Source organism: Microcebus murinus, chromosome 30 (assembly GCF_040939455.1).
Source record: "Microcebus murinus isolate Inina chromosome 30, M.murinus_Inina_mat1.0, whole genome shotgun sequence".
NCBI lineage: Eukaryota > Metazoa > Chordata > Mammalia > Primates > Cheirogaleidae > Microcebus > Microcebus murinus.
This window is the reverse complement of record NC_134133.1, coordinates 2,841,810-2,867,748: the sequence shown is the minus strand read 5'-3', so window position 1 is coordinate 2,867,748 and position 25,939 is coordinate 2,841,810. Positions and strand designations below refer to the sequence as shown.

At 49.3% G+C, this 25,939-nt stretch overlaps 1 protein-coding gene across 20 annotated transcripts in view; it reads right to left on the bottom strand.

Annotated features, from left to right (window-relative positions):
• The window catches only part of MAGI1 (membrane associated guanylate kinase, WW and PDZ domain containing 1), a 614,809-nt gene extending 590,694 nt beyond the window's left edge, over nucleotides 1-24,115 (bottom strand). For 9 of the 20 annotated variants that reach the window (XM_020284653.2, XM_020284656.2, XM_020284660.2 and 6 more), the window contains exon 1: nucleotides 23,771-24,114. In XM_020284653.2, the coding sequence (XP_020140242.2) occupies nucleotides 23,771-24,059 (289 nt within the window). In that variant the 5' untranslated portion in view covers nucleotides 24,060-24,114. Of the gene's footprint in view, nucleotides 1-23,770 lie in introns of all 20 variants that reach the window. The other 11 variants (XM_020284649.2, XM_020284652.2, XM_020284654.2 and 8 more) reach the window with 2 other exon arrangements.
• Nucleotides 24,116-25,939: the final 1,824 nt, after the last annotated feature.

The window sequence follows — 25,939 nt, the reverse complement described above, 5'->3', positions numbered from 1 at the left end:
AAGACCTGTCTCGACTTCAGAGCTTCCTGTGGGGCCACCGAGGCCTGGCGGCCACTGTCCCACAACCTAGCCGCCCCTCCCTCAGCCCAATTCCTCCCCCGGGGCTTGAACCCATGCACATTCCCTAACAAATGCCCTAGACGGTAGCAGTCCGTGAGCTTCCCTTCCAAGAAGCCAAACAAATGCATGATTCACAACAAAACGAGGACTGGAAGGAGAGCTAGTGAACCAGGACCAGGTAACAGTACTAAATTAGCTGATTTGTCACTTCGCCAAGGTCAAGCAAAATGCAAATATAAAAAAACAAAAAAATCTGACTTTTTTAAAGGGCTGATACGATACCCAATAGATTCTCAACATTCCCTTTCTCCATAGTTCTAACTCTCGCTACATCACATGAACTTGTCTAAATCAGAAGATCCGCTTTGGTTTGTGTTAATTAGGATGAGCAGCAAAATGAGTATACGAAAGTTACATCCTTTAAATTCAAAAGAATACCAGACACTGAAATATGCTATAGTCACTGAACCTGAAACATGCAACTTTAAAATGCATATAGGTTTTAATCTGTCAAATTTTTAAGTAAGCCGGGCGTGGTGGCTCACGCCTGTCATCCTAGCACTCTGGGAGGCCGAGGCGGGAGGATTGCTCGAGGTCAGGAGTTCAAAACCAGCCTGAGCGAGACCCCGTCTCTACTAAAAAATAGAAAGAAATTAATTGACCAACTAAAAATATATATACAAAAAATTAGCCGGGCATGGTGGCGCATGCCTGTAGTCCCAGCTACTCAGGAGGCTGAGGCAGGAGGATCGCTTGAGCCCAGGAGTTGGAGGTTGCTGTGAGCGAGGCTGACGCCACGGCACTCACTCTAGCCTGGGCAACAAAGTGAGACTCTGTCTCAAAAAAAAAAAAAAAAAAAAAAAAAATTTTAAGTAAAACTCTGCTTGGACAACTCATCAAGCAATAAGTATCTCAGCAATTATTTATTTTAGCAGAGGTCAATAAGAGGGATTACACCATGATCCACTCAACTCGATACTTTACCCAGTAAACATTCGTTCCAAGTTTTTCTTATAAGTAAAAATATAAAGATGGGGAGAGAGAGTATGATAAGTTTCCCACCAACCTTGAAACACAAAACAAAGATATGAAGGCTCAGTAATAACCAGCCAATTACAGAAAAGCAGAGGTGGAAATGGATGAGAAGGCCGGGCATGGTGGCTCACACCTGTAATCCCAGCACTCTGGGAGGCTGAGGCAGGAGGATCGCTTGAGATCAGGAGTTCGAGACCAGCCTGAGCAAGAGCCAGACCCCGTCTCTACTAAAAAAAATAGAAAGAAATCAATAGTTGCACACCTCTAAGCTGGGAGTAAATTAAAAAAAAAAAAAAGAAAGAAAATTAATTGACCAACTAAAAATATAGAGAAAAAACGAGCCGGGCATGGTGGCGCATGCCTGTAGTCCCAGCTACTCGGGAGGCTGAGGCAGGAGGATCGCTTGACCCCAGGAGATTGAGGTTGCTGTGAGCTAGGCTGATGCACGGAACTCACTCTAGCCTAGGCAACAGAGCAAGACTCTGTGTCAAAAAATGAAATGAAATGAAATGAAATGAAATGAAATGAAATGAAATGAAATGAAATAAATAAAATGAAATAAATTAAAAAAATAAAATAAAATAAAATGAAATGAAATGAAATAAATGAAATGAAATGAAATGAAATAAAATAAAATAAAAATGAAATGAAATAAAATAAAATAAAATAAATAAAATGAAATGAAATAATTGAAATGAAATGAAATAAAATAAAATAAAATAAAATAAAATAAAATAAAATAAAATAATGCAGAGGTTAAGAAACTAGTGGAGTGGAGTGAGCATTAAAATTCCAAACCAGCTGTGGCTCACGCCTGTAATCCTAGCTCTTGGGAGGCCGAGGCGGGCGGATTGCTCAAGGTCAGGAGTTCAAAACCAGCCTGAGCAAGAGCGAGACCCCGTCTCTACTATAAATAGAAAGAAATTAATTGGCCAACTGATATATATATAAAAAAAAATTAGCCGGGCATGGTGGCGCATGCCTGTAGTCCCAGCTACTTGGGAGGCTGAGGCAGGAGAATCGCTTGAGCCCAGGAGTTTGAGGTTGCTGTGAGCTAGGCTGACGCCACGGCACTCACTCTAGCCTGGACAACAAAGTGAGACTCTGTCTCAAAAAAAAAAAAAAAAAAAAAAAAAAAAAAAAAAAAATTCCAAACCAAAAGGAGCCTCATTTGAATCTCGCGTACTTGTGGCAGGTACTCAGCTACTCTGAGCCTCAGATTCCGTAGACAGAAAATGGGAATTTATCCTCCTAGACAGTTTCGGGAAAGAATAAATGAGGCGACAGATGTGAAGTCGCCTAGCACAGTGCCTGGCATGTTCAAAGTGCCCCGTGACGTCCGGCAACTCTGAATCACTGCTATTTTTTAACTCCAGCTATTATTTCCCACCCGGCCCCACTTCCTCTGGGGTAGCAAAGAAAAGAGGAATCCAGCCAACTGAGAATGAAGCCCACTCCAGGTCAACAGTTTGCACGCAGCTCATTTAATGATTCTGATTCCTATTGTGTCTAAATTTACGTCTGAGGAACCAGGGGGTGGGGAAGTTCACAATCTTTACGTTTTCCAGAAAGGTGTGTTGTTTTTTCCAAAGAAGAACTTCAGTTCAACCAGCTAGAAGCCAAACCAAAGATGGAAATCCCCACTAGGTATCTGAAAAAGCATGCTAGTGGCAACCGCTACACACTTTTTTTTGGACAATGAAATCTTCACCCATTTAATTGAAGGCTTACTTAAGTAGAGCAAATGAACCACTATGGAATGTACTAGAGCCAGTTGTAATGACAGTCGGCTTCCCGTTTCCCGTGCCCCGTGCTCCGATCCTCAGAGCAAGGTAAGGTAACCATATAACTCACCACCCAAAGCAAGACACCAAAGGCTGAAAGAGGGCACTATAAATAATTACACCAAGACAACAGGTGCAAACCAGATATTTCTCAAACAAACCGGACATATGGTCACCCTACTGAGAGGTGGCCGTGGGTAACAGATCCACATTGTTCTAGACCTTTTCTTTTCTTTTTTTTTTTTTTTGAGACAGAGTCTCACTCCTTTGCCTGGGCTAAAGCCTAGCTCACAGCAACCTCCAACTCCTGGGCTCAAGCGATCCTCCTGCCTCAGCCTCCCAGGTAGCTGGGACTACAGGCATGAGCCACCATGCCCGGCTAATTTTTTTTATATATGTTAGTTGGCCAGTTAATTTCTTTCTATTTATAGTAGAGACAGGGATCTTGCTCTTGCTCAGGCTGGTCTCAAACTCCTGACTTCGAGCAATCCGCCTGCCTGGGCCTCCCAGAGTGCTAGGATTACAGGCGTGAGCCACCTCGCCTGGCCCCACCTCATTTTTTAATGGACTATACAATATGCCCCCATAGGGAAGTGCCATATAATTTTTCAACCACCTGCAACACGTGTAAGTCAACTCAAATTGCTGTCTTTACAAGCAATGCTATAGAGAACACAGCCCTAAATATATCTTTGATGGGTTTGATTATTTACAGAGGATAGGTTTCTAGTAGTGGAAAAAGATAGGTCAAATGTTAGCATTTTTAATGTCTTCTTCTCGAATCCTCTCCAAAAAAAAGGCTTTGTCAAATCATTTCAAGACCAAGAGTTAATGAAATTCCGCCAATCTGGTAAAGGACACGAGCTCTCTCATTCCATTCCTTCCTTACATGTTCTCCCAATTCCAGATGCTCTGGGTCCGGGGAACACTTGGGATTTTCCTGCCTCTGGGCCTTTGCACCTGCTCTTTAGGATGACATTGCACCCCATCCCTACAAATATCCTACTAATGACAAACACTACCTCTTCTGTAAGGCTGGTTGTGACCCTCACTGAGGACAAGCCGTCTTCACAGCACAGTTTCGTCCTGGGAATGCCAGCGTCACTGTTTAATCCACTCCACCCGCCCCACGACCCAACGCAGAGTCTATAGCCAACCTGAAATTATGGGGACCTAGAGACAAGTGGCTGCACGCAGGAGGCCCAGGCACAGAGTCACAGAGACCTAGAAGAGTTCATGTAAACCTTTTCTGGCAAAGCGTGGCACACAGTAAGGGCTGGCTATGTAAATGCTAGATATTAGATAGCTATTACTTATAATCACGATTAAACGAGAAAAAAAGGATACCACCAAATGTATAAGCAACAAACGTCCAGTGGCTTCATTTTCATCTCATTCAGAGCTGGGACGATCAGTAGAAAGAAAAACTGACCAAGACAGGCAATGACCCTGAAGATAAAGTTTATTTGGAAATGTCTGCATGCATTCTCTACCCTGGCTTTACATCAGTCATTCTAGAACACTAAAGACTCAGGGATCATTTCGTTGCTCTATAATCACTCGCAGCTCCCCACAGAGAGTGGTGACTAAATTCAGACTTCAAGAGATCTCAGGGAAATAACACGAGGACGTAAAAGACAGTATACTTAGAATGTGTTTCTATCAAATATGCTCCACACAATTTGGTCCAACAAATTCGGCTCCATGAAATCTGAGAGGAGGTGGCAGTGCCAGGGAAGAAAAAGAAAAAAAAAAAAAAACCCAGAGTGTTAAACAGAAGTGTTTTGAGTCAATTACGTAGTCAATTCAGCGCCTCCACAAACCTAAAATCAAGTTATCAGATCAAAGGAGGGAAAGTGACAAACTTAATATGATAATAACCATCAGCGGCTCAGTGTTGCCTCTGCTCTGCGTCCCAGGCTGAGAGCTCGCCGTGTCATTTCCTTTAATCCTAGCAGCGACCCTACAGGTATGTGTTCCTATCACGGCCACTTCCCAGAAATAAAGTCCTGCACCCAAGGTCACGTGGCAAGGAAGCGGCAGGAGACCCGATTTGCACCTGGAATGCTTGAAATCCAAACCCCGTGCACCTAACTGCTGAGCACACGGCCCGCACCCCAGAAGGGTGCAAACGTCGAGTGGCAGGACGGGAGGCCAGGTGACCCAGAGGCACACCCTTTGCAAAGATGCAACAAGGCCAGGCTGCTGGCAAGGCTCTGCCCTGGCGGGATGCCCCCAAATCCAGAGCTGGAGACAATTAGGTGCTCCCGAGAGACCTGGGAAAGCAAAGCAAAGCTGAGAAAAGAAGAAAAGCAGAAGGAAAGAGGCCAAGACATCAAGAAAAATCTAACTACCTCTGCTTTGAGGGCAGTGGGAGGGCAAGAGGCCAACAGAAACAGGTGGACCATGCACAGACGAATGGATGCACAAACTGCTGTGCAAATGCACACAAAAGAGCACGATTCCGCCTTGAGGAAGGAAATTCCCACACTTGCTGCAACACGGATGAACCTCCAGGACATTGTGCTAAGTGGGATGAGCACAAGCACAAAAGAGCAAACACTGCAGGATTCCCGGGGTACCCAGAGTAGCAGACGTCACTGACACAGAAACTTTTAACACAGGTGTTACCAGGGGCTGGGAGGACAGGGGGATGGGAAGTTCCCAACGGGGACAGTTGGGGACGATGAAAGCATTCCGGAGACGGATGGTGGCGACAATCGCAAAACAGCGCGAGTTTTACTTAAAGCCACTGAACTGTGCGCTTAAAAGGGTCAAGTTTATGCTATGCGTATTTTGCATACACATTTGTAATTTGCATACACATCTGTAATTTGCATGCACATTTGTAATTTGCATACACATCTGTAATTTGTATACACATCTGTAATTTGCATGCACATCTGTAATTTGCATGCACATTTGTAATTTGCATACACATCTGTAATTTGCATGCACATTTGTAATTTGCATACACATCTGTAATTTGTATACACATCTGTAATTTGCATGCACATCTGTAATTTGCATACACATTTGTAATTTGCATACACATCTGTAATTTGCATGCACATTTGTAATTTGCATACACATCTGTAATTTGTATACACATCTGTAATTTGCATGCACATCTGTAATTTGCATACACATCTGTAATTTGCCACATTAAAAAAAAAAGTTGCATAGACCCCTGTTATGTGCATGAAGTGCAAGTTCACTACCTGCAACCCCAAGAAAGCGGGCACTGGTTGGCACTGGAAGACGCCAGCACCTGTCGTCTAGACACGTGCAGGGCACGGCCACAGACCAGCAGACAGACGGCTCTGTCCTGCCACCCGCGTGCCAGGCTCTCCAGGAAACCGCCACCGAGGCAGAGACACTTCCCAAGCGAGCAAGCGAGGGTGCAAGCACGGTGAGGGGCCCCAGTTCCCTCCGACGTGACTCCAGGGGGTCCCCCGCCCTGGGTGCACACAAAGGTGCAGTGGCAGCCCTAAGGGGACGGCGCTGCCTCCCATGCAGTCATAATGCCACGCGTGGAGGGGTCCACGCTGGAGGACACCCATTGCTGTCACCCGCTTGGCCGGGAAGCCTCAGGCACTCAACGACTTCTCCAGGCTCCGCGTTCTGTCGTCCGGACTAGGGGACAGCATGTACACGCCACGACGCGCACACGCGTGACAGCTCATGCTGAGGGTTAAGGATGGCGCACGTGCGGCCCCAGAGCACAGCCCGAGCCGGGAGGCGCTAAATCGAGCTCTGCTATTGTTGTCACCGTCCGTATGGCTCCTCTCGCCCCAGCCCCCACGCTCCCACGCGGAGCCCAACAGGCAGGTGACGGTGACAGGACAAAGGGGGCCAGGTGACAGCTGGATGGCTTCCCGCCTTTGGGAAGAAACACGAGTGAGGCAGAGAAAGCCACTACAGCAAGCCCAGCAAGGAGGATGCATAGAAGCAACATGACAGAAGAAAAAGCAAACAGCTTTACTCTTTTTTGGAGAATCGGTGTCCGTAAATTGCTTTCTCTTGCATTCATCTCTTTTTCCGCTTTGATCCTGGTCTGAGATGGGTCCCTAGTTACTGCTGGTTGTGCTTCCCGTGTGTACACACGCACGACCGAGAGACAAAGATAAGGTAGCATGCTCTGGGGTGCGGGGGGCTTTGCACGTGCACATTTAATGTTGTTTTCTTTTGCAAACCTTCCCTACACACCCCACCCCCGCAGGATGCATACATGAACAGAATGCATACATGTACAGAATGCATACATGTACAGAATGCATACATGAACAGAATGCATACATGTACAGAATGCATACATGAACAGAATGCATACATGAACAGAATGCATACATGAACAGAATGCATACATGTACAGAATGCGTACATGAACAGAATGCGTACATGAACAGAATGCGTACATGAACAGAATGCGTACATGAACAGAATGCATACATGAACAGAATGCATACATGAACAGCCCCTGCGTATGTTTCACTTTTAACTTGCTGCAACCAACAGGATAAAGGCAGACGATCTTCCTCCAAAGACTGTGCTACCGATTAACAGTATTTGGTCACTCTCTCTTCCCAATACAGGCTCATCACGCCTGTGATCCTTGCACTCTGGGAGGCCGAGGCGGGAGGATCGCTCAAGGTCAGGAGTTCGAGACCAGCCTGAGCAAGAGCAAGACCCCGTCTCTACTAAAAATAGAAAGAAATTAATTGCCTAACTGAAAACATATATAGAAAAAATCAGCCGGGCGTGGTGGTGCATGCCTGTCGTCCCAGCTACTTGGGAGGCTGAGGCAGGAGGATCGCTTGAGCCCAGGAGTTTGAGGTTGCTGTGAGCAAGGCTGACGCCACGGCACTCCAGCCCGGGCAACAGACAGAGACTCTGTCTCATTCATTCATTCATTCATTGAGAGAGAGAGAGAGAGAGAGAGAGAGAGAGAGATGAGCATGGTACCCAAGGAAAAGGAAAAGGCCCCTCTCAATTACCAGACCGATGCTAGCACCATGAAGCATGAAAATGACCTTACACACACACACACACACACACACACACACACACACACGTGTGCACCCAGCATTTGCCCCCTATAAGAACTAGCAGCTCAAATCACTCCACTTGCCTTTCTACCCCTGATCCCCTCCCCTAACCAGGGTTCAGTCAAGTGCACAGCAGGGTCTGCTTCTATCAGGGGTTAGGTAACTGCAATTGACCAGGCCAGGACCTGAGAACCTGCAGCCTCCAACTTTGCACACCCCCCCCCCCCCCCCCGGTCAGCCAGAACTTCTTTAAAGGCAGTGGATCCACCTAAGATTCTGGTCCCGTAAGGTCTGGGCTGGGGTCCAGTGACCCCCCGACGGTTCCAACTCAGTGGCTATCTGGGGACCATGCTTTGCAGTTGGGGCACAGGGACTGCTGAGCAGGGACGCCTGAGTCAGAATCACTAACGGAGCCAGCCCCAGACGACCTGTAACTTGAAAACTCTCCCAAGTAATTCTGATGTACCCCAAATCCAGTGTGTGGGCCCCTGTTTCCGAAGCTGATCAATTTCTTCTTTTTTTTTTTTTTGAGACAGACTCTCACTGTATTGCTCGGGCTAAAGTGCTGTGGCATCAGCCTCGCTCACAGCAACCTCCAACTCCTGAGCTCAAGCGATCCTCCTGCCTCAGCCTCCTCCCGAGTAGCTGGGACTACAGGCACACGCCACCATGCCCGGCTAATTTTTTCTATATATATATATTTAGTTAGCCAATTAATTTCTTTCTATTTTTAGTAGAGACAGGGTCTCATTCTTGCTCGGGCTGGTTTGGAACTCCTGACCTTGAGCGATCCTCCCGCCTCGGCCTCCCAGAGTGCTAGGATGACAGGCGTGAGCCACCGTGCCCGGCCTACAAAGCTGATCATTTTCTTCAAGCAGCTCTGCCTGCAATCTGTTAGCAGCCATCAGGTGAATATAAGTGCCTGGGAACAGGTGCACAGGACCACAAATCTCCCCTGCACCCTTTTCCCCAAATGTGTCTCTTCCCTCCGGAATTCAAGCAACAGGGTGACTCACCATGTTTGTTAAGCCTTCCACCAAAAAAGCCTCCCATCATAATGACCAGCTATCACATTGCCAGTAATGGCTTCTCCTTACAATTATCTTTAAGATAATTCATTGCACAGAGAATAGCTTGAGCTCACATTTTTAGATAAAATGTCACAGAAACAGATTCCCATTGCTTAAGCAAGCCAGGGCCTTTCTTCTGTACGGCAGTATTTTCCCACAGTTAAAAACACATAAATAGGCAATGGCTACATGAATTCTTCCTTTGCTTGGGCACTCTACTTCCCTGACTCATCTCTTGCAAATAATGATATGTGTATAATATATCAATACTGAGATAACACCCTGCACTTTCAACACCCTGAGTTTTCCTTTTTAAAAATTAAAAGGAAAAATAAATGTGTTGGAACAATAAATGAGGCCCACAGGTTCAAACAGGCAGAAGCAAGGGCATATTCTTGGATGCAAGTATCAGAAACACCAGTTGCATCTGACGGTCTTCAGTTGGAATGAATGATTCTTGATTTACTTTTCCCATCTTTGCATAAACTCAAGATTTAAAGTCCAAAATTGGGCCAGGTGCGGTGGCTCGTGCCTGTAATCCTAACACTCTGGGAGGCCAAGGCAGGAGGACCGCTCAAGGTCAGGAGTTTGAAACCAGCCTGAGCAAGAGCAAGATCCCGTCTCTACTAAAAATAGAAAGCAATTAATTGGCCAACTAAAAATATATAGAAAAAATTAGCCGGGCATGGTGGCGCATGCCTGTAGTCCCAACTACTCGGGAGGAGGCTGAGGCAGGAGGATCGCTTGAGCTCAGGAGTTGGAGGTTGCCCTGAGCTAGGCTGACGCCACAGCACTCTACCCTGAGTAACAGAGTGAGACTCTGTCTCAAAAAATAATAATAATAAAATAAAAAATAAATTAAAAAAAGAAACAACAGTTGCATCTGCAATTCTTCAGTTGCAATGAATGACTGTTGATTTTTGTTTCTTTCCATCTTTGCATAAACTCAAGATTTAAAGTCCCGCATGGACCCAGTTTTGGGTCAAGTGTCAGCAATTCACACAGGGAATCCCACTGCCTCAGTTACCTACTGTCATCATAATGCCGGTTGATAAACAACCGTGAAACTGCAGTGACGTTCAGCAGTAAGCATGCATGACGCATGCGCCTAGGGTTCACTCGGGGTCAACTAGCGAGCCCTGCTCATCTTAGCTGCAATTTCAAAGTTTTCAGATGCACTGTGAACGTGCTTAACTGTGACGCACTGTGGCATGGCTAGACTACTTTTTAACAAAGACCAAAGCACAGAAACTTTACCAGGGATCGCCCAGCCTAAAACACCATGGGACATATACCTTCTGTGCAACATCTTACCACTGAGCATTTTATTTTATTTTATTTTATTTTATTTTATTTTATTTTATTTTATTTTATTTGAGACAGAGTCTCACTCTGTTTCCCAGGCTAGAGTGCCGTGGCATCAGCCTCGCTCACAGCAACCTCAATCTCCTGGGCTCAAGCCATCCTCCTGCCTCAGCCTCCCCAGTAGCTGGGACTACAGGCATGGCCACCATGCCCGGCTAATTTTTTCTATATATTTTTAGTTGGCCAATTAATTTCTTTCTATTTATAGTAGAGACGGGGGTCTTGCTCTTGCTCAGGCTGGTTTCGAACTCCTGACCTTGAGGGATCCTCCTGCCTCGGCCTCCCAGAGTGCTGGGATGACAGGCGTGAGCCACCGCGCAAGGCCTCATTGAGCATTTTATAGCAGCAGACAGAAGCCAAATTTCATGCCAAGCTGGGGGGCTCCCAGGGGCCCCAAAAGTAGTTATCGTAACGAAAGAAGTGGATCAGGGCACACAGTAGTCTAAACTTGAAAATTCTCCTTAGTTTTGTCTCACATCTGAAATCCTGGATTATGTACAGCATATTCTATGTAAAATTTGAATTCCTAGACAGCCTATGGGAATGTTCCATTCGGATATGGGAATGGAGGGGAAAGGGGACAGGAGAAAGAGGGAAGAGACACACAATCCAACATCTGAACCCAGCAAAATTTTAACTCCATGAGTTGGGCTTTTGTGGACAACCTTATAGTTTCCATTTTGCGAAGGCCCTTCCTTGCTTGGCTCCTTGATAGAAAAACTGCATCGACTAAACTTCTCATCTGAATTACCTGAGTCCCTTTTCTAATCCTGGTGCGGCAAACCTGGTGCCGGGCATGAATTATGCAATGCACAGCAATCCATTATGCAGGCAGGAAAGCCAGGAGGGCTGGCTGCACTGTTTTCAAAAAAAAAAAACACAAAATTCCACCACGTTAACACTGGCATCAAAGAACAGATGCCTGTTCCTCTTAATGATCTGACAGCAGCCACTCTTGGAGGGAAGGTTAGGGTCCTAATTATACATAGGATGCCCAAACGAGTTGTGTTATGTGGCACTTTCCTGCCATACCTAAAACGTCCCTAAGTGGTATATGTAAAATGCATCCATTCTTTTATTTGTAAAGCCATGCATTTCACAATAAAATCACTTCAGAGAAGAGAATGGATGGCATCCATGTACTGAGAATTCATACCCATATGCACATGGGTTTCAAGATGTGATTTAGCACCCATTCTACAACCCAGCAGGCTGGGGGGATAGGGCGTGCGGGGGGGGGGGGGGGGGGCCAAGACGAAATATTCCAATTGTGATCAGCTGTCAAAATGCACACTCTCTCCAGCTCTCCGTAACTAGAATCAGGGACCTGTCACCAGCCGGGCCTCTAGTGAACCTACAAAGACCACCAGTGCCAAACGAAACCACTTCCAGAACATACTATTCACGTGAACACGTACCTCTTGGCCCATTTTTTGGGGGAGCCGGTCACTATTGTGGGCCCCGAGAACACAGACGTGAGTCATGCTCTTGGAGTGATGGAGTGAGAGACACAAATACATCCACAGGAGGTCCCAAGCTTGTCGCCTGAGGCCCAAATGTGGCTCCCAGCTGTGTTTTGCTGGCTTCACCCATATTTCTGAAAGAACTTGCAACCAACATTTTGAAACTGACAAAGTTCATTTAAAAAAAAAAAAAAAATTTCCAAGCTTCTGGGTTGTCTTGAAAACCTGAAAGATCTAGCAAGGCCAAGCCAATGTTCCTATAGGGCTGCAACAGGCCAAAGAAGAATGGCAACTTTCCCCTTGGAACAAGATAAACCCTTCTAGTTCGCCCCAGTCCCCACTGCTCCCTATTGTCCTTTAAGATAGCTACTTCGGTATTTGAGTTTGTAATGACTGTTTATTAGAAATAAACAATGCCCATGGAAGGTGTTGCCTCTACAAGTGAGACAAGAACTACAGGACTCTGGTATACATGGGGCAAGGGCATACAAGTTGATATATTCTCTGGAAGGTAACATGATGGTGGTGGTGGATATTTAAAGTCTTAAAAAGATATAATGCACGTGAGCCAACAGCTTTACTTTGAGACATCAATTTGAATTAAAATATCTGAAGATGTTCACTACAGTGTATATACAACGATATCCATCAATATGCTGAATAAAACAGGGAACAACTGAAAACAAGCTAAACGTTCATTCTCAAAGCATGCCTTGATAGACGATGAAGCAACCAAAAATAGGTTTTGCAGGCACTGAAATAGTAAACTTGATCTATACGTAGTATAAAAAGAAAGTCCATGATATACTATTAGGCACAAAGAAAAATCCCACCAAAAGAGATGTAGTGTAGAGTCCTATTTTCATAAGAAAAAGACCCCCCCACAAATCTACATACACACACATATATATTTATATATATATACGTATGTGTATATATATATATATATATGATATATATGGTATGTGTATATACATTTGTATGTCTAGATAAAATACATTGTTAACAAATGTATTTCACCGGGGTGGGGTTATGGGCAATGTGGACACATTTTTCTTCTGTATTAACATCTTTCTGCATTGTATACATTTTTTTTAACCTAAATCTAATGCCAAACATTGTTTAAATGAGAAAAAAAAAATTGTTACTTTCACCAGGAAAACACATAAACTGTGGAAGCGCAGATCAACTTTGGATTGTGACTGGTGGTCAAACAAGGTCCCAATAGTATTTAAATTTTTTAACAATCAGAGACCAAAAATCTATTTGTTTATTATTATTTATATATATATATATATATTTTTTTTTTTTTTTTTTTTTTTGAGACAGAGTCTCACTTTGTTGCCCAGGCTAGAGTGAGTGCCGTGGCGTCAGCCTCGCTCACAGCAACCTCAATCTCCGGGGCTCAGCAATCCTCCTGCCTCAGCCTCCCGAGTAGCTGGGACTTACAGGCATGCGCCACCATGCCCGGCTAATTTTTTGTATATATATTTTTAGTTGGTCAATTAATTTATTTCTATTTTGGGTAGAGACGGGGTCTCGCTCAGGCTGGTTTCGAACTCCTGACCTTGAGCGATCCTCCCGCCTCGGCCTCCCAAAGTGCTAGGATTACAGGCGTGAGCCACCACGCCTGGCCTATTATTTCTATATTTTTAATATAATTTATTTTTCATATTTTTTTAGCACACAACACACCTGGGAAAGAGACCCCCAAAAATCTAGATGCCTCTGCTTTTTATAAACACACACACACACACACACACACACACACACACTCTCCAACACCAGAGAAAGTTATTTTTTAACAACTTGATCTTGAGTTCTGAATTCTTTACCGAATCACACAGGCTTAAACAGGCTGATAGCTGGAGGAGGAAATGAACATGCTCTCCCTATCAGATGTAAATTCTAACTGCTTCGCCAAGAATCCAGGTGGTTAAGATACTGACTCTATTTAAATCAGGCCAAGGTGGTACATTCCACAAGCCACACTGCACAAACAACAGGCTCAACCACTGTGCACACATCTGGCCAGAATAAAGTCCCTCTAAGACCTTCGACACAATTAACTCAATATTTTCTCTATAGTTCAAAATGCCACAACAACTGGCAGAGAACCATCTTACATCATCACGGGAAAGAAAGACATATGGCTAAGTATATTTAATATGCCTTAAAAATAAGACGCAGATTTTTCTAGCCAACAAGATCTTAGGCAAAAAAAAAATGTTGTTTTTTTTTTAAATTATGCCTACTCGTTACCCTCAAAAAGAATTCAATTCAACAGATATTCCTGAGCACCTACAGAGGCCAGAGATTGCAAAGATCCAGAAAACGAGTATGCTGTCTTCAAGAAACACACAATCAGTCCGGGCGCGGTGGTTCACGCCTGTGATCCTAGCACTCTGGGAGGCCGAGGCGGGAGGATCGCTCAAGGTCAGGAGTTCGAAACCAGCCTGAGCAAGAGCTCTATTAAAAATAGAAAGAAATTAATTGGCTAATTGAAAATATATATAGAAAACAATGAGCCAGGCATGGTGGCACGTGCCTGTAGTCCCAGCTACTCGGGAAGAGGCTGAGGCAGGAGGATCACTGGAGCCCAGGAGTTGGAGGTTGCTGTGAGCGAGGCTGACGCCACGGCACTCACTCTAGCCTGGGCAACAGAGTGAGACTCTGTCTCAAAAAAAAAAAAAAAAAAAAAAATCCCCCTTCCCCCTGTGGTGACACTACGTATTGAGTGTGGCTCCACATACGAGCTGCTACCTGTGCCAACCGTGTGGGGTCACACTCGACATCCGAGTGCAAAGGGTTAATCCTCACAACCACCCTGCGACGTAAGTATAATTCCCCTTTTCAACTGGGAGAATTGATGGTCTGGGCCAGTGGTCCTCAAATTTTTTAAACAGGGGGCCAGGTCACTGTCCCCCAGACCATTGGAGAGTGTGCACTGTGGGCCCGGGACAATGCAGCTGCAAAGCAGGACAGGCAGAGGTGGCAAAAAACACTGGGTGGGCCGGATAAATGTCCTAGGTGGGCCACATGTGGCCCACAGGCCGTAGTTTGAGCACCCCTGGGGTCTGGGAGGTTCGCCTGGCCCATGGTCTCTCAGCTGGGAAGTGGCAGAGTGTGGATTTGAACCCAAGCAGTCTTGACTCCAAACACGTATAACCACTAAGCCTCACTGCTTCCCCAGCCATTCATTCCTGATGAATGTCCGGGCGCCTGGACATGGTCCCAGGAAGATGAGAGGACCACAGAATGACATTCTCCAGCATCATTGTTGCTTGGGACACCCAAGGACTCTCCCTCCCTCCACACCTGACCGCCACCTGGGACCTAAGGACCGTCATTACAACCAACCCATCACCGGTGACAGCGTGGGAGAACATAAGAGCACCAGGCAGCTCATGTCACGTGGTCTGCTCACAGCTCCTCATCCTATTCCTCTATCTGCCCTAGAAAGTAGGGTACCATTATTACCCCCATTTTCAGAGGGGGGACAACCTGGCTCAAAGAGGCGACGTATTCTGCCCCAGGTCACCCGGCGAGCCAATGGAAAAGCCCGCCTTCCCACCTGGGCTAGCCTGAGCCCAAAATCTGAATCAACGACATATCAATCATTTGATATTTGTTGTGGATTATTTAATAAGCATTACAGTCCTGTTGACACTGCACATAGCGATAATTTTGAAACACGGCTTATGATCAAGGTGTGATCGCCTTCTAATTGCACCATCATGCCACTGTCCATGAAGACAGCTCCAAGATTAGCCTTATGGTGGGAACATCACCATTAAAAGCACACACAAACGCCTCCATCTGCAATAATGATGGGGTAGATGCCTTAGCCGGGACAGTGTAATTCTCTTATGTATGTAGCTCATTCTCATGACGGAGATGGTAACAGGACACGTCTACACCCACGGCCAAGAAGAACCTCTCAACAGTCTGTTTGAGGGTGACGTTGCAAAGCTCCGTGACACCCTGAATATTTTCCCCACAGTGGTGACCTGCTCTTTAGACACCTCTGTTGGCCTCTTTTGACACCCACGTCTCATTTCTCCCTTCTGGTGCTTCCTGGGAGCATCTCCCAAATAAGCCACTTGCTCTCAAATCCTCATATGGAGTCTGTAGCTAGAGAGTCAACCTAAGAGGCAAGGGTGTTGGTGGCAGGCTGCAGGACTGAAAGTGGACTGCTTGGTGTCAACGACTTGCCCAGGTAAGGGCACAGACCCGCTCCTAACTCAACGAGGTCCTCATGGGGACTCAAGTAGCCTCAACTCCCCTGTTTGGATCGACTACTTGGTAACCCTTGTCACTGCCATATCCCAAATCCAAGTAACCCCGGGAATCAGGACACTCAATTGCTCTTAAAGGACCTTGTTCATGCAGGGAACTAAAACTGGATGCACAAGTTAAATGTGACCTTCTCTCTTGACTCCAAAGAGACACTCATGGATTCTTCCCTCTTCTTCTTGACAGGAGACCAAGGATCTTACAGGCAAACCCGTACTATGAAGACCAGTTGAAGCAGGCCAGCAATGCTCACTGTCTTCAAGAATACTCCAGGATTCTTGGAGTATCCTGTCACGCCTGTCATCCCAGCACTCTGGGAGGCCAAGGCAGGCAGATCGCTCAAGGTCAGGAGTTCAAAACCAGCCTGAGCAAGAGCGAGACCACGTCTCTACTATAAATAGAAAGAAATTAATTGGCCAGCTAAAAATATATAGAAATAAAAATTAGCCAAGCATGGTGGCGCATGCCTGTAGTCCCAGCTACTCAGGAGGCTGAGGCAGGAGGATCGCTGGAGGTTGCTGTGAGCGAGGCTGACGCCACGGCACTCACTCTAGCCCGGGCGGCAGAGTGAGACTATCTCAAAAAATAAATAAATTCCGGCTTCTGGGTCACTGACCTCCACGGGGTTCAGCTGTGAATTCACAAGAACTGCCACCTCGATGCCAACATCCAGAGAGGCACAACAGAGCAAAGTTCTGGTATTTTCCAGGTATTTTTTTTTTTTTTTGCAAGGTTACAGATCTCACCCACGAGCTGCACGAAGACAGGCAGGCACGAGGTAACCTACTTTTCTCGGAGGTGAATGTCAGCCCTTAACGAATCTGACAGCCTTTGTGCTCAGTGTATACAAAAATCAGTATATCCTGTTACGCGTATACCCAAACTCAAGGGAAGGACCGCTAACATCAGAGGGTGATGTTTTGCATTAAATAACCATCGTTTACAAAGCAACATCCTTCATGTAAACCCTTGTGGGGAGAAGATGTCAGAATGTTTTCTCTTACAAAAACCACTTCATCCCCCTTGGTGGGTATCATCGATCCTGCCATCCAAAACTAGCTGGGCAAGGAATGCCAACAAATGCAGTGAGCCAACTGCATGCCATCGCCTCAGAAGGTCAAGCTAATCTATTTTTTTTTTTTTTTTTTTTTTTTTAAGACAGAGTCTCACTTTATTGCCCAGGCTAGAGTGAGTGCCGTGGCGTCAGTCTAGCTCACAGCAACCTCAAACTCCTGGCTCAAGCAATCCTCCTGCCTCAGCCTCCCAAGTAGCTGGGACTACAGGCATTCGCCACCATGCCCGGCTAATTTTTTGTATATATATATTAGTTGGCCAATTAATTTCTTTCTATTTATAGTAGAGACGGGGTCTCGCTTTTGCTCAGGCTGGTTTGGAACTCCTGACCTTGAGCGATTCTCCCGCCTCGGCCTCCCAGAGAGCTAGGATGACAGGCGTGAGCCACCGCGCCCGGCCAAGTTAATCTATTTTTAAATAGCTCAGCCAATGGCAAAGAGTGGCCACCGGAAACAATGGACAAGTTCGTTGGGTTGTGCATCCTTGCATTATTTTTTGCAAAAGCTGTAGAGTGTTCCCACAGCGTGACCTTAAAATATCGCTCTGAGAGTGGTCTTTTGGCACCAAGAACAAAAACAGATTGATTTTTGCAAGTTTAAGTTTAAAAAAAAAAAAAAAAAAGATACATAAACACAAACACAATGTAGGAGACAGTGAGGGCTGGAATCGGACGGTTTCCTGCAGCAAAGATGCAACCTGCTCAGTTGGCTAGAGAGACGGTCCCCAAGGACAACGCTGTAAGGACACGGAGGGAAAGTGTCATTCTCAGAGAGGCTGACACTAAGCAGGTACCCCCCCATCAAGAGAAAACACACACCCCCCTCATGTCCTGCCTGCCCAACATCCGAAATTTCCCATTTGGAGAATCACGTGTTAACACCGCAGTTGCAGCCGACAGTCACAGATACTTGAATTCGCTAAGCTTTGCCATTCGTTTGCAGCCAGCATAAACCGGTAGGCAAGGGGAGTCACCAAGTGAACACATGAGGACCCTAAACAAGCAGCAGTAAAAGATGAGCAGGAAGAAAGGGAGGAAAGGCGTGGCATCGTGCTTGCCTTCTGAAACAATGGGAAATTCATTCTCACAGCCAGCAAATTTTAGTGAGCACCTACTATGGGCTGGGCATTATGTCAGACACTGGGCAATGGACGGATGAACAAAAGAGATGAGTTTCTTTCTTTTTTTTTTTTCTGAGACAGAGTCTCACTCTGTTGCCTGGACTAGAGTGTCGTGGTGTCAGCCTCGCTCACAGCAACCTCCAACTCCTGGGCTCAAGCGATCCTCCTGCCTCAGCCTCCTAAATAGCTGGGACTACAGGCACATGCCACTGTGCCCGGCTAATTTTTTCTATATATTTTTAGTTGGCCAATTAATTTCTTTCTCTTTTTAGTAGAGACAGGGTCTCACTCTTGCTCAGCCTGGTCTCGAACTCCTGACCTCAAGCGATCCTCCCACCTCGGCCTCCCAGAGTGCTAGGATTACAGGCATGAGCCACTTTGCCAGGCCAAGAGATGAGTTTCTTGTTTCCGTGGAATTTCCACTCTAGTGGTAGGGGAGATCGTATATTCCAATTGGTCAACACACACACACACACACAACATCAAAACAAAACAACAACAAAAAAAAACGCACAAAAATACTATGCCCAACTGGATGTGGTCACAATTCCCTCATTACGGTGAGGGGGAAGGGACTGGCAGTGGTTTTCTGGTTTTTAAAAAATTGTGTCTTATTTATTGTCTCCATTCTGCCAAAAAAAAAAAAAAAAAAGAAAGTGGAAGGACAGTTTCTGTTCCTAAGGAATTTAAAAACCTCAAAATCCACCTATAAAAACATGTAAGCACGAGCTATAACACACCAGTCTGGAAAACTATAATCACACCCTTTTAAACCTCTGGCGTCTGGGTTATTCGTGGAAGCGCAGTGTTTCAAGCCTGCAGAGGCGCACCCACTTATTTTTGGCATGAAGAAATGCAGAGGGCGACTTCCAAGGCATGACAGCACCACCTGGCAGAGCTTGTTCTAGAACTCACATCACCTGCCTCATTTGATGCCATCTCCGGTTCAGTCTATACCCCAGGGCGATGGTTCTGATGGTTCTCAAAACTCAGCAGCAGAATTACCTGAGGACTTGTTGAAACCTCCCACGGGTGCGACCCCCAAACTTTCTGAATCAGCAGGGGGAAGGTTGAGGCCTGGGAATCTGCATTTCTAGCCGGTTTGCAGGTCATGCCAATGCAACTGGGCTGGAGACCCGCTGTGCCAGGAATTACGAGTGTGGGCTTTGGCATCAGATACAGCCGAGTTCCAGCTCTACCTCTGCCACCTGTTTTGTGACCCTTGGAAAAGTGACCCAAACTCTCTAAACTTTGTTTCTGACATCTGAGTCCAGTTGTGAGGACTGAAAACAAAAATTATCATAATGCATCAGCTAAGCCAAGCGCCTGGCATATTCTAAGGCAAGAGCTTAATAAATACTAGCTACACCCTGTATCAAAGTTTTCTTTGATATATTTTGCCCTCCTAGAATATACTAGAATGGCTAAAATTCAACAGACAAAATCAAAGATTGGCAAACAAGTAAAGCAACTGAAACATTTACGACAGCTTTATTTATAATAGCCCGAAATGGTAAACGGTCCAAATGTCTATCAACAAGCAAAAGGACAAACTGATAGGTGTATGCAATGTAATACCACGAAACAATAAAAAAGAACCAAATAAATTATATACACGATAATGTGAAATCTCCAATTTCACTTTGTAGAGTGAAAAAAAGCCAGACACAAAAGAGTACAAAACTGCATTATTTCATTTTTATAAAGTTTAAGAAAAAGAGAAATCTAATCTAATCTAGTCTCAGGACTAATCTCTGTCCTGAGGCAGGAGGATCGCTTGAAGCCAGTTTAACATTGCAATGAGCTATGATTGCACTCCAGCCTGGGCAATAGAGCGAGATCCCATCTCTAAAGAAAGAAAGATCCCATCTCTAAAGAAAGAAAGAAAAAAAAAACTTATCTATAACTATGGCAAAAGAAATCAAACAGGCTTTGCCTCTGCAAGGAGTGAGAGAAATTTCTGGGGTGATGCAAAATGTTCTGTATCTTGATTTGAGTGATGATAACATGAGCATGAGTTGTCAAAAACCGTCAAATTACTCGAATGTTTATAGCAGCACAATTCATAATTGCAAGGCTGTGGAAACAGCCCAAGTGCCCATCAATCCAAGAATGGATTAATAAAATGTGGTCTATGTATACCATGGAGTACTATTCAGCTCTAAGAAACAACGATGATAGAGCACATCTATCCCATACTACTAAGTGAAGTATCCCAAGAATGGAAAAACAAGCACCACATGGACTCACCAGCAAACTGGTATTAACTGAGCAGCACCTAAGTGGACACATAGGTACTACAGTAATAGGGTACTGGGCAGGGGGGAGGGGGCGGGTATAGACATACATAATGAGTGAGACGTGCACCATCTGGGGGATGGTCATGCTGGAGACTCAGACTTTTGGGGGGAGGGGGAAAATGGGCATTTATTGAAACCTTAAAATCTGTACCCCCATAATATGCCGAAATAAAAAAAAAACCGTCAAATTATAGATTTAAGATCTGTGCATTTTACTATAGGTAAACGATACCTTAATATGCATATACAATGACATACTCTATAAATTTGTTTAGGCATTTGTAACAAAGGCCTGTCTTCTCCATTTAAAAATGAACTAACTCCAACCTGGTAGATCCATTTACTTCGATTCCTTCACAATCCAGTCCTGCTTCACATAATACCATTTGCTGCAGACTATTTTGGTCCATGCATCTTTCCAGAGAAGTGCCACGAAATAGAAACAGCAGAATCTTCCCCCACGAGAAGATCGTGACATTTCCATACAGACAGTACCCAGAGTTAACCCTTGTCCCTAGGAGAGTGGCTAACCCGGGCTGTAACCAACACAACAAGTAATATTTTTCTTTAACCATATCCCAAGCATGAGCCTACCTGATAGGATTAAGAAGGGACACACCGACAAAGACACAGTAAAAAAACAACACTGGCATGCAATTTAAATCGTATTCTCAACAGGAAAGAGGGAAGAGAAGATGGGTGCAATGGTTTGTTTCTAGGGCCATCTTTACTGGCGATGACAATGTCAGTAGATGCAACTGTGTCATGATTAGATGAAATCATAGCTTTCACCTTGCAGTGGGTTCCAGGCCATTCAAGTTTCCCAATCAAGCATCTTTTTTTTCTACAAGTACATTCACACACACACACACACACATTTGCCCAGCAGCGAACATTCCTGTGCACAGAAGGGAATTAATACTTGGACACACGACAGTCTCCTTTGAGTCCTGGGGTGTCTGATGCCAAACCCACTGGATTATCTCACCCTCCAGGGTGGTTCCAGGCTGGGGCAACCCCAAGACCATGCCTCCTGGCTCTCGGGTAACTGGGGGAAGGAGGCAGCTCAGCCACCTGGGCCTTCTTGCACACTGCAAACAAGCCACCGTTCAGGACCTGCGAGATGCCACCAGACACCCCAACAGAAGGCAGGTACTCCTGCCTGTCACCCCTCCACCCTTCCTCCAAATCGGCCTTCCACTGAGTCCTGCAGCTGCTCCCATCAAATGCCTCCAGACAGTATTTTTAAAATAGTTCTCGATAGTTCTACCAAGTCATAATCCAGGTTCCTGACATTAAATTCAAAACCCGGGTTCCTGAACCCTGTTCTAGTCTTGGAAATAAATAACTGCTCGATTTCGATTCAAACATAAAGCTAATCTTGAATGAGGGCTTACTGCGTACCAGCACGGCTTGGTGCACTTTCTGAGCAGCACCTTATGTAATACCCACAAGAAAGCCAGGTTTCAGATAAGGACACTTTGTCGTTGTCCTGCCAGGCAAGGTTTGGAGCCCCAAGCAAAGCCGGGGAGATACGCAGTGAATGAGGCCCAGTCTCTACCTTTAATGAGCTTACTCCCCTGAAAGGGAGTAAGGAAACAGAGACCTAACCACGCACGGTTCAGAGTAAGTGAAAAACCACAGGCTATAAACGAAGGGAGCTGAGAGGAGGAAGAATTTGTTCATCCTGGCAGGATGCCGGAGGGCTTCCCGGAGGAGGCGTCCAAGTGGAGAATGGAGTCATCAATAAATGAATGGAACTTTCCACAGCTGCCAAGCCCCTTCGGCTCTCAAAGCTACCAGAAGGCCAAGCTATTCCCCCTGACCCCTTCCCTCCCTGTCACCTGGAACATGCCTGTTTCTGAGAGGGGACCGGCTTGCCCCAGGCCAGGACTTGTCTTCCACACCTTCCTCCTGCCTGTCCTTATGGGAACTTTTCACCACGTCCAACTTTGCCACCTCCTTTGGTGCAACGTGGCACTTGGTAGCACAAGTGACCCCTTTAAGGCCTCCTTTACTGGCCTGACACAGGGACAGCCCCGAGCCTGCACCCAGCTGAGGAGCGAGGGACCTGCCACCCCGGGCAGCCATCAAATGCGTCTTTTCAGCGGCCACCCCTCTTTGTCTACAGACTTCCCAGGTAGGAATCAGCCCCTCCAGTCCCCTCGGGTCATCCCCCCTCCCTTCCTCCTCCTCCTCCTCCTCCAGAGCTTAACCTCTGCAGCCAGGGCTCAAACGCTCAGTGACCTTGGGCAAGTCACCTAGCCAACGTCAAAGTCTCAGTTTCCTCATCTGTAATATGGAATTCACAAGAACAACCGGATCCCAGCACTGCCGTGGATCGGAATGCGAAATCGTGCAAGCGAAGCACTTTACACGGAGCCCGGGACGGAGCAAACTAACGGAGAATAGCGGCTGTCATTATCATCAAACATAATGACGGTGGCAGTGGCGGCAGGGTAAACTTGGGACTCGATTTGCGCTAAAAGCAAACAGCCCCTCCCCCTCCCCGCCCTCACCCCACCTGCACCCCTGCTGGCGGCAGGGCCGCTCGGTGGAGACACCTGCGTCACCCAGCCCAGGGGTGCACGCAGCTCTCCCGGCCGGCCGCGGGCTCGGGGACCGCCCCAGCGCGCCTAAAGGGGTCGCGGGGTGAGACCCACTTCCTGATGGAGGGGGTGCCACAAACCCCGGACCCCGGTCTCCCGCGCGCCCACCCGCCCGGTCTGGAAACTCACTAGTGGCAAAAGGCCGCCGGCAGCGCCGGCCAGCTGCAAGCCCGCGCCCCCAAGGAGCCAGGGAGCGCGTTCACCTCGCCCCTGCCTCAGTTTCCCCACTCTCCTGCAGACGCCAGCGAAGCTGCGCGCGCTGCACCTGGGGGCCGAGGGAACAGGTTGGCAGACCGGGGCCCGGGACACGTTGTCCCCGCGTCCCCCTGCGCAAAAAAAAAAACCAAGTCCCCTCTCGCAGACGCAGGTTTGGGCAGGCAACACGCGACCTCACGACAACTTGGCGCGCGTGTCGCCGCCCCGGGGCGCACGGCCTCGACTTCTCCTCCCCGCGCGCGCTCCAAGGAGGAGGAAAGCGGGAGCCGGGGCCGCGCGGGGACACCCCGGGCACCGGCCCCCCGGCGCAGGGGCGCGCGCCCCGTCCTACCTTGTCGGACGGCCTTGAAGGTGACGGCGTCCCCGCAGCTGCCGAGGACGCCCAGCACGTCGTAGCGGGGCAGGCCGGACACGCGGACGCCCTGCACCTCCAGCAGCAGCTCGCCCTCGCCCAGCCCCGCCGCCCGCGCCGCCGCCTCGGCCGCGCCGACGAACGCGAACTCGCCGTGCTCCGCGCCCCCCAGCACGGCCAGCCCCAGCTCGCCGCGGGGGCCCCGCCGCACCGTGCACTCGCGCACGCGGCCGGTCCAGTGGCTCTTCTTCTGGATCACTTTCGACATGACGCCCGCTCGCGCCCTTCCTCCTCCTCCTCCTCCTCCAAAAAAAAAAAAAGAAAAAAAAAAAGAAAAAGTCCAAAGAGAGAGACAGGTGCCCCCGCCGCGCGCCCCGCGGGTCCCGGAGGCGCCGCGCCCCGCACGGCCCGCGCACTCAGGCCATCGCCGCCAACAAACTTTGCGGGCTCCCCCGCGAGCCGTGCGCGGCGCCCGCGAGCTTTGTCTGCGCCCCGGTGCGCCCGCCCGCCGGCTGCGCTCCCTCGCCCTCCTGCTCCTCCTCGCCGCGCGCCCGCCCGCCCGGCCCGGCTCGGCTGTGCCCGCGGGCGAGGGGAGCCCGTCCGGCCGGCCGCCGGAGCCCCGGGCACGCGGGGCGGCGCGGGCGCGGGGGACGCGGGGCGCAGCGCGCGGCCCCTTTAAGCCGATACAAAGGCCCGGCTTGTTTTGTTACAGTTCATTCTATCCCCGCCGCCGCCGGCCCGGGGAGACGCGCGCGCATGCGCCCCGCGGCCGCCCGCCCGCCGGCCCCGCCCCCGCGCCCCGCCCCCCGCGGGCGAGACTCCGGCGCGCTTCCCGCTGGGTCCTAAAGCCGGCCGCCGCTCCCCGGGAGCCGCCGAGTCGCCGGTGCTCCCTGCACGCCGGCCCCGCCACCCCGGGCGTGCCTCCTCCCTCCCGCGCCTCGGGTGGCCCCGACTCCGCGGGAGCCCTCCGCGGGCGGCCGGCGGCGCGGGGGGCGCGCGCGTGCTTGGCGCCTACTGTTTGCAACTTTCGAGACGCGGGCGGGCCCGGCTCCGGGCGTCTTAAAAGCCAGTCTCAAACAGGTGGGGGGTGGGGAGCGCGCACGCGCACGTGCGCGCGCGCGCGCGCGCGCCGGCCCGAGCCCGCAGGCCGCCCTCCGCCAGTGGCCGGCCGAGCTGTCGGTCACGCGGCCGCGTTCCCCTCTACCCCGGGACCGGCCCCCGGGCGCGCGCCCGCCCTGCGCCCCTGCCACCCCGGGGAGGCGCGGTGGGGACCCCGGGACACCCTGCCGGGGTCCCTGCCACCCTGGGGAGGGGCGGTGGGGACGTGGGGTCGCCCCTGCCCTGCGCCCCTGCCGCCTGGGAAGGGCGCGGTGGGGACCCGGGGACGCCCCTGCCCTGCGCCCCTGCCGCCTGGGGAGGGCGCGGTGGGGACCCGGGGACACCCCGCCGGGGTCCCTGCCACCCTGGGGAGGGGCGGTGGGGACGCCCCTGCCCTGCGCCCCTGCCACCTGGGGAGGGGAGGTGGGGACCCGGGGACGCCCCTGCCCTGCGCCCCTGCCGCCTGGGGAGGGCGTGGTGGGGACCCGGGGACACCCCGCCGGGGTCCCTGCCACCCTGGGGAGGGCGCGGTGGGGACCCGGGGACGCCCCGCCGGGGTCCCTGCCACCCTGGGGAGGGGCGGTGGGGACGTGGGGTCGCCCCTGCCCTGCGCCCCTGCCGCCTGGGGAGGGGCGGTGGGGACCCGGGGACGCCCGGCCGGGGTCCCTGAGCGCGTTGCGCGCGCCCTGAAACTTTGCGGCCAACTTTGCAGGACGCGGGGGAGCGACAGGCGAGGGACGGCAGCCACAGGACCGGCGCGGGGCCGGGTCCCCAAATGCGGGAGAGCGGCTGGCTCTTAGCCGTCCTGCCAGCAAAGGCTGCTGGCCCGGCACCTGCCCCGCACTGGCGTTCCTGGCGGCGCCGGGGAGCCTGGCCCCCTGCCCGGCCGGGAGGTAAGGTCGCCCGGGTAGGGGACGGGCCACGCGTCCTGGCGCCCGCGGGGACGTGCGCGCCGGGGCCACCGCGGGATTCGCAGCCGGAGGACGGGCGGGACGGGCGGAGCTGTCGCCTGCGGCGCCGCCCGGGGTGGCTGTCGAGTCAGCTTCTGTC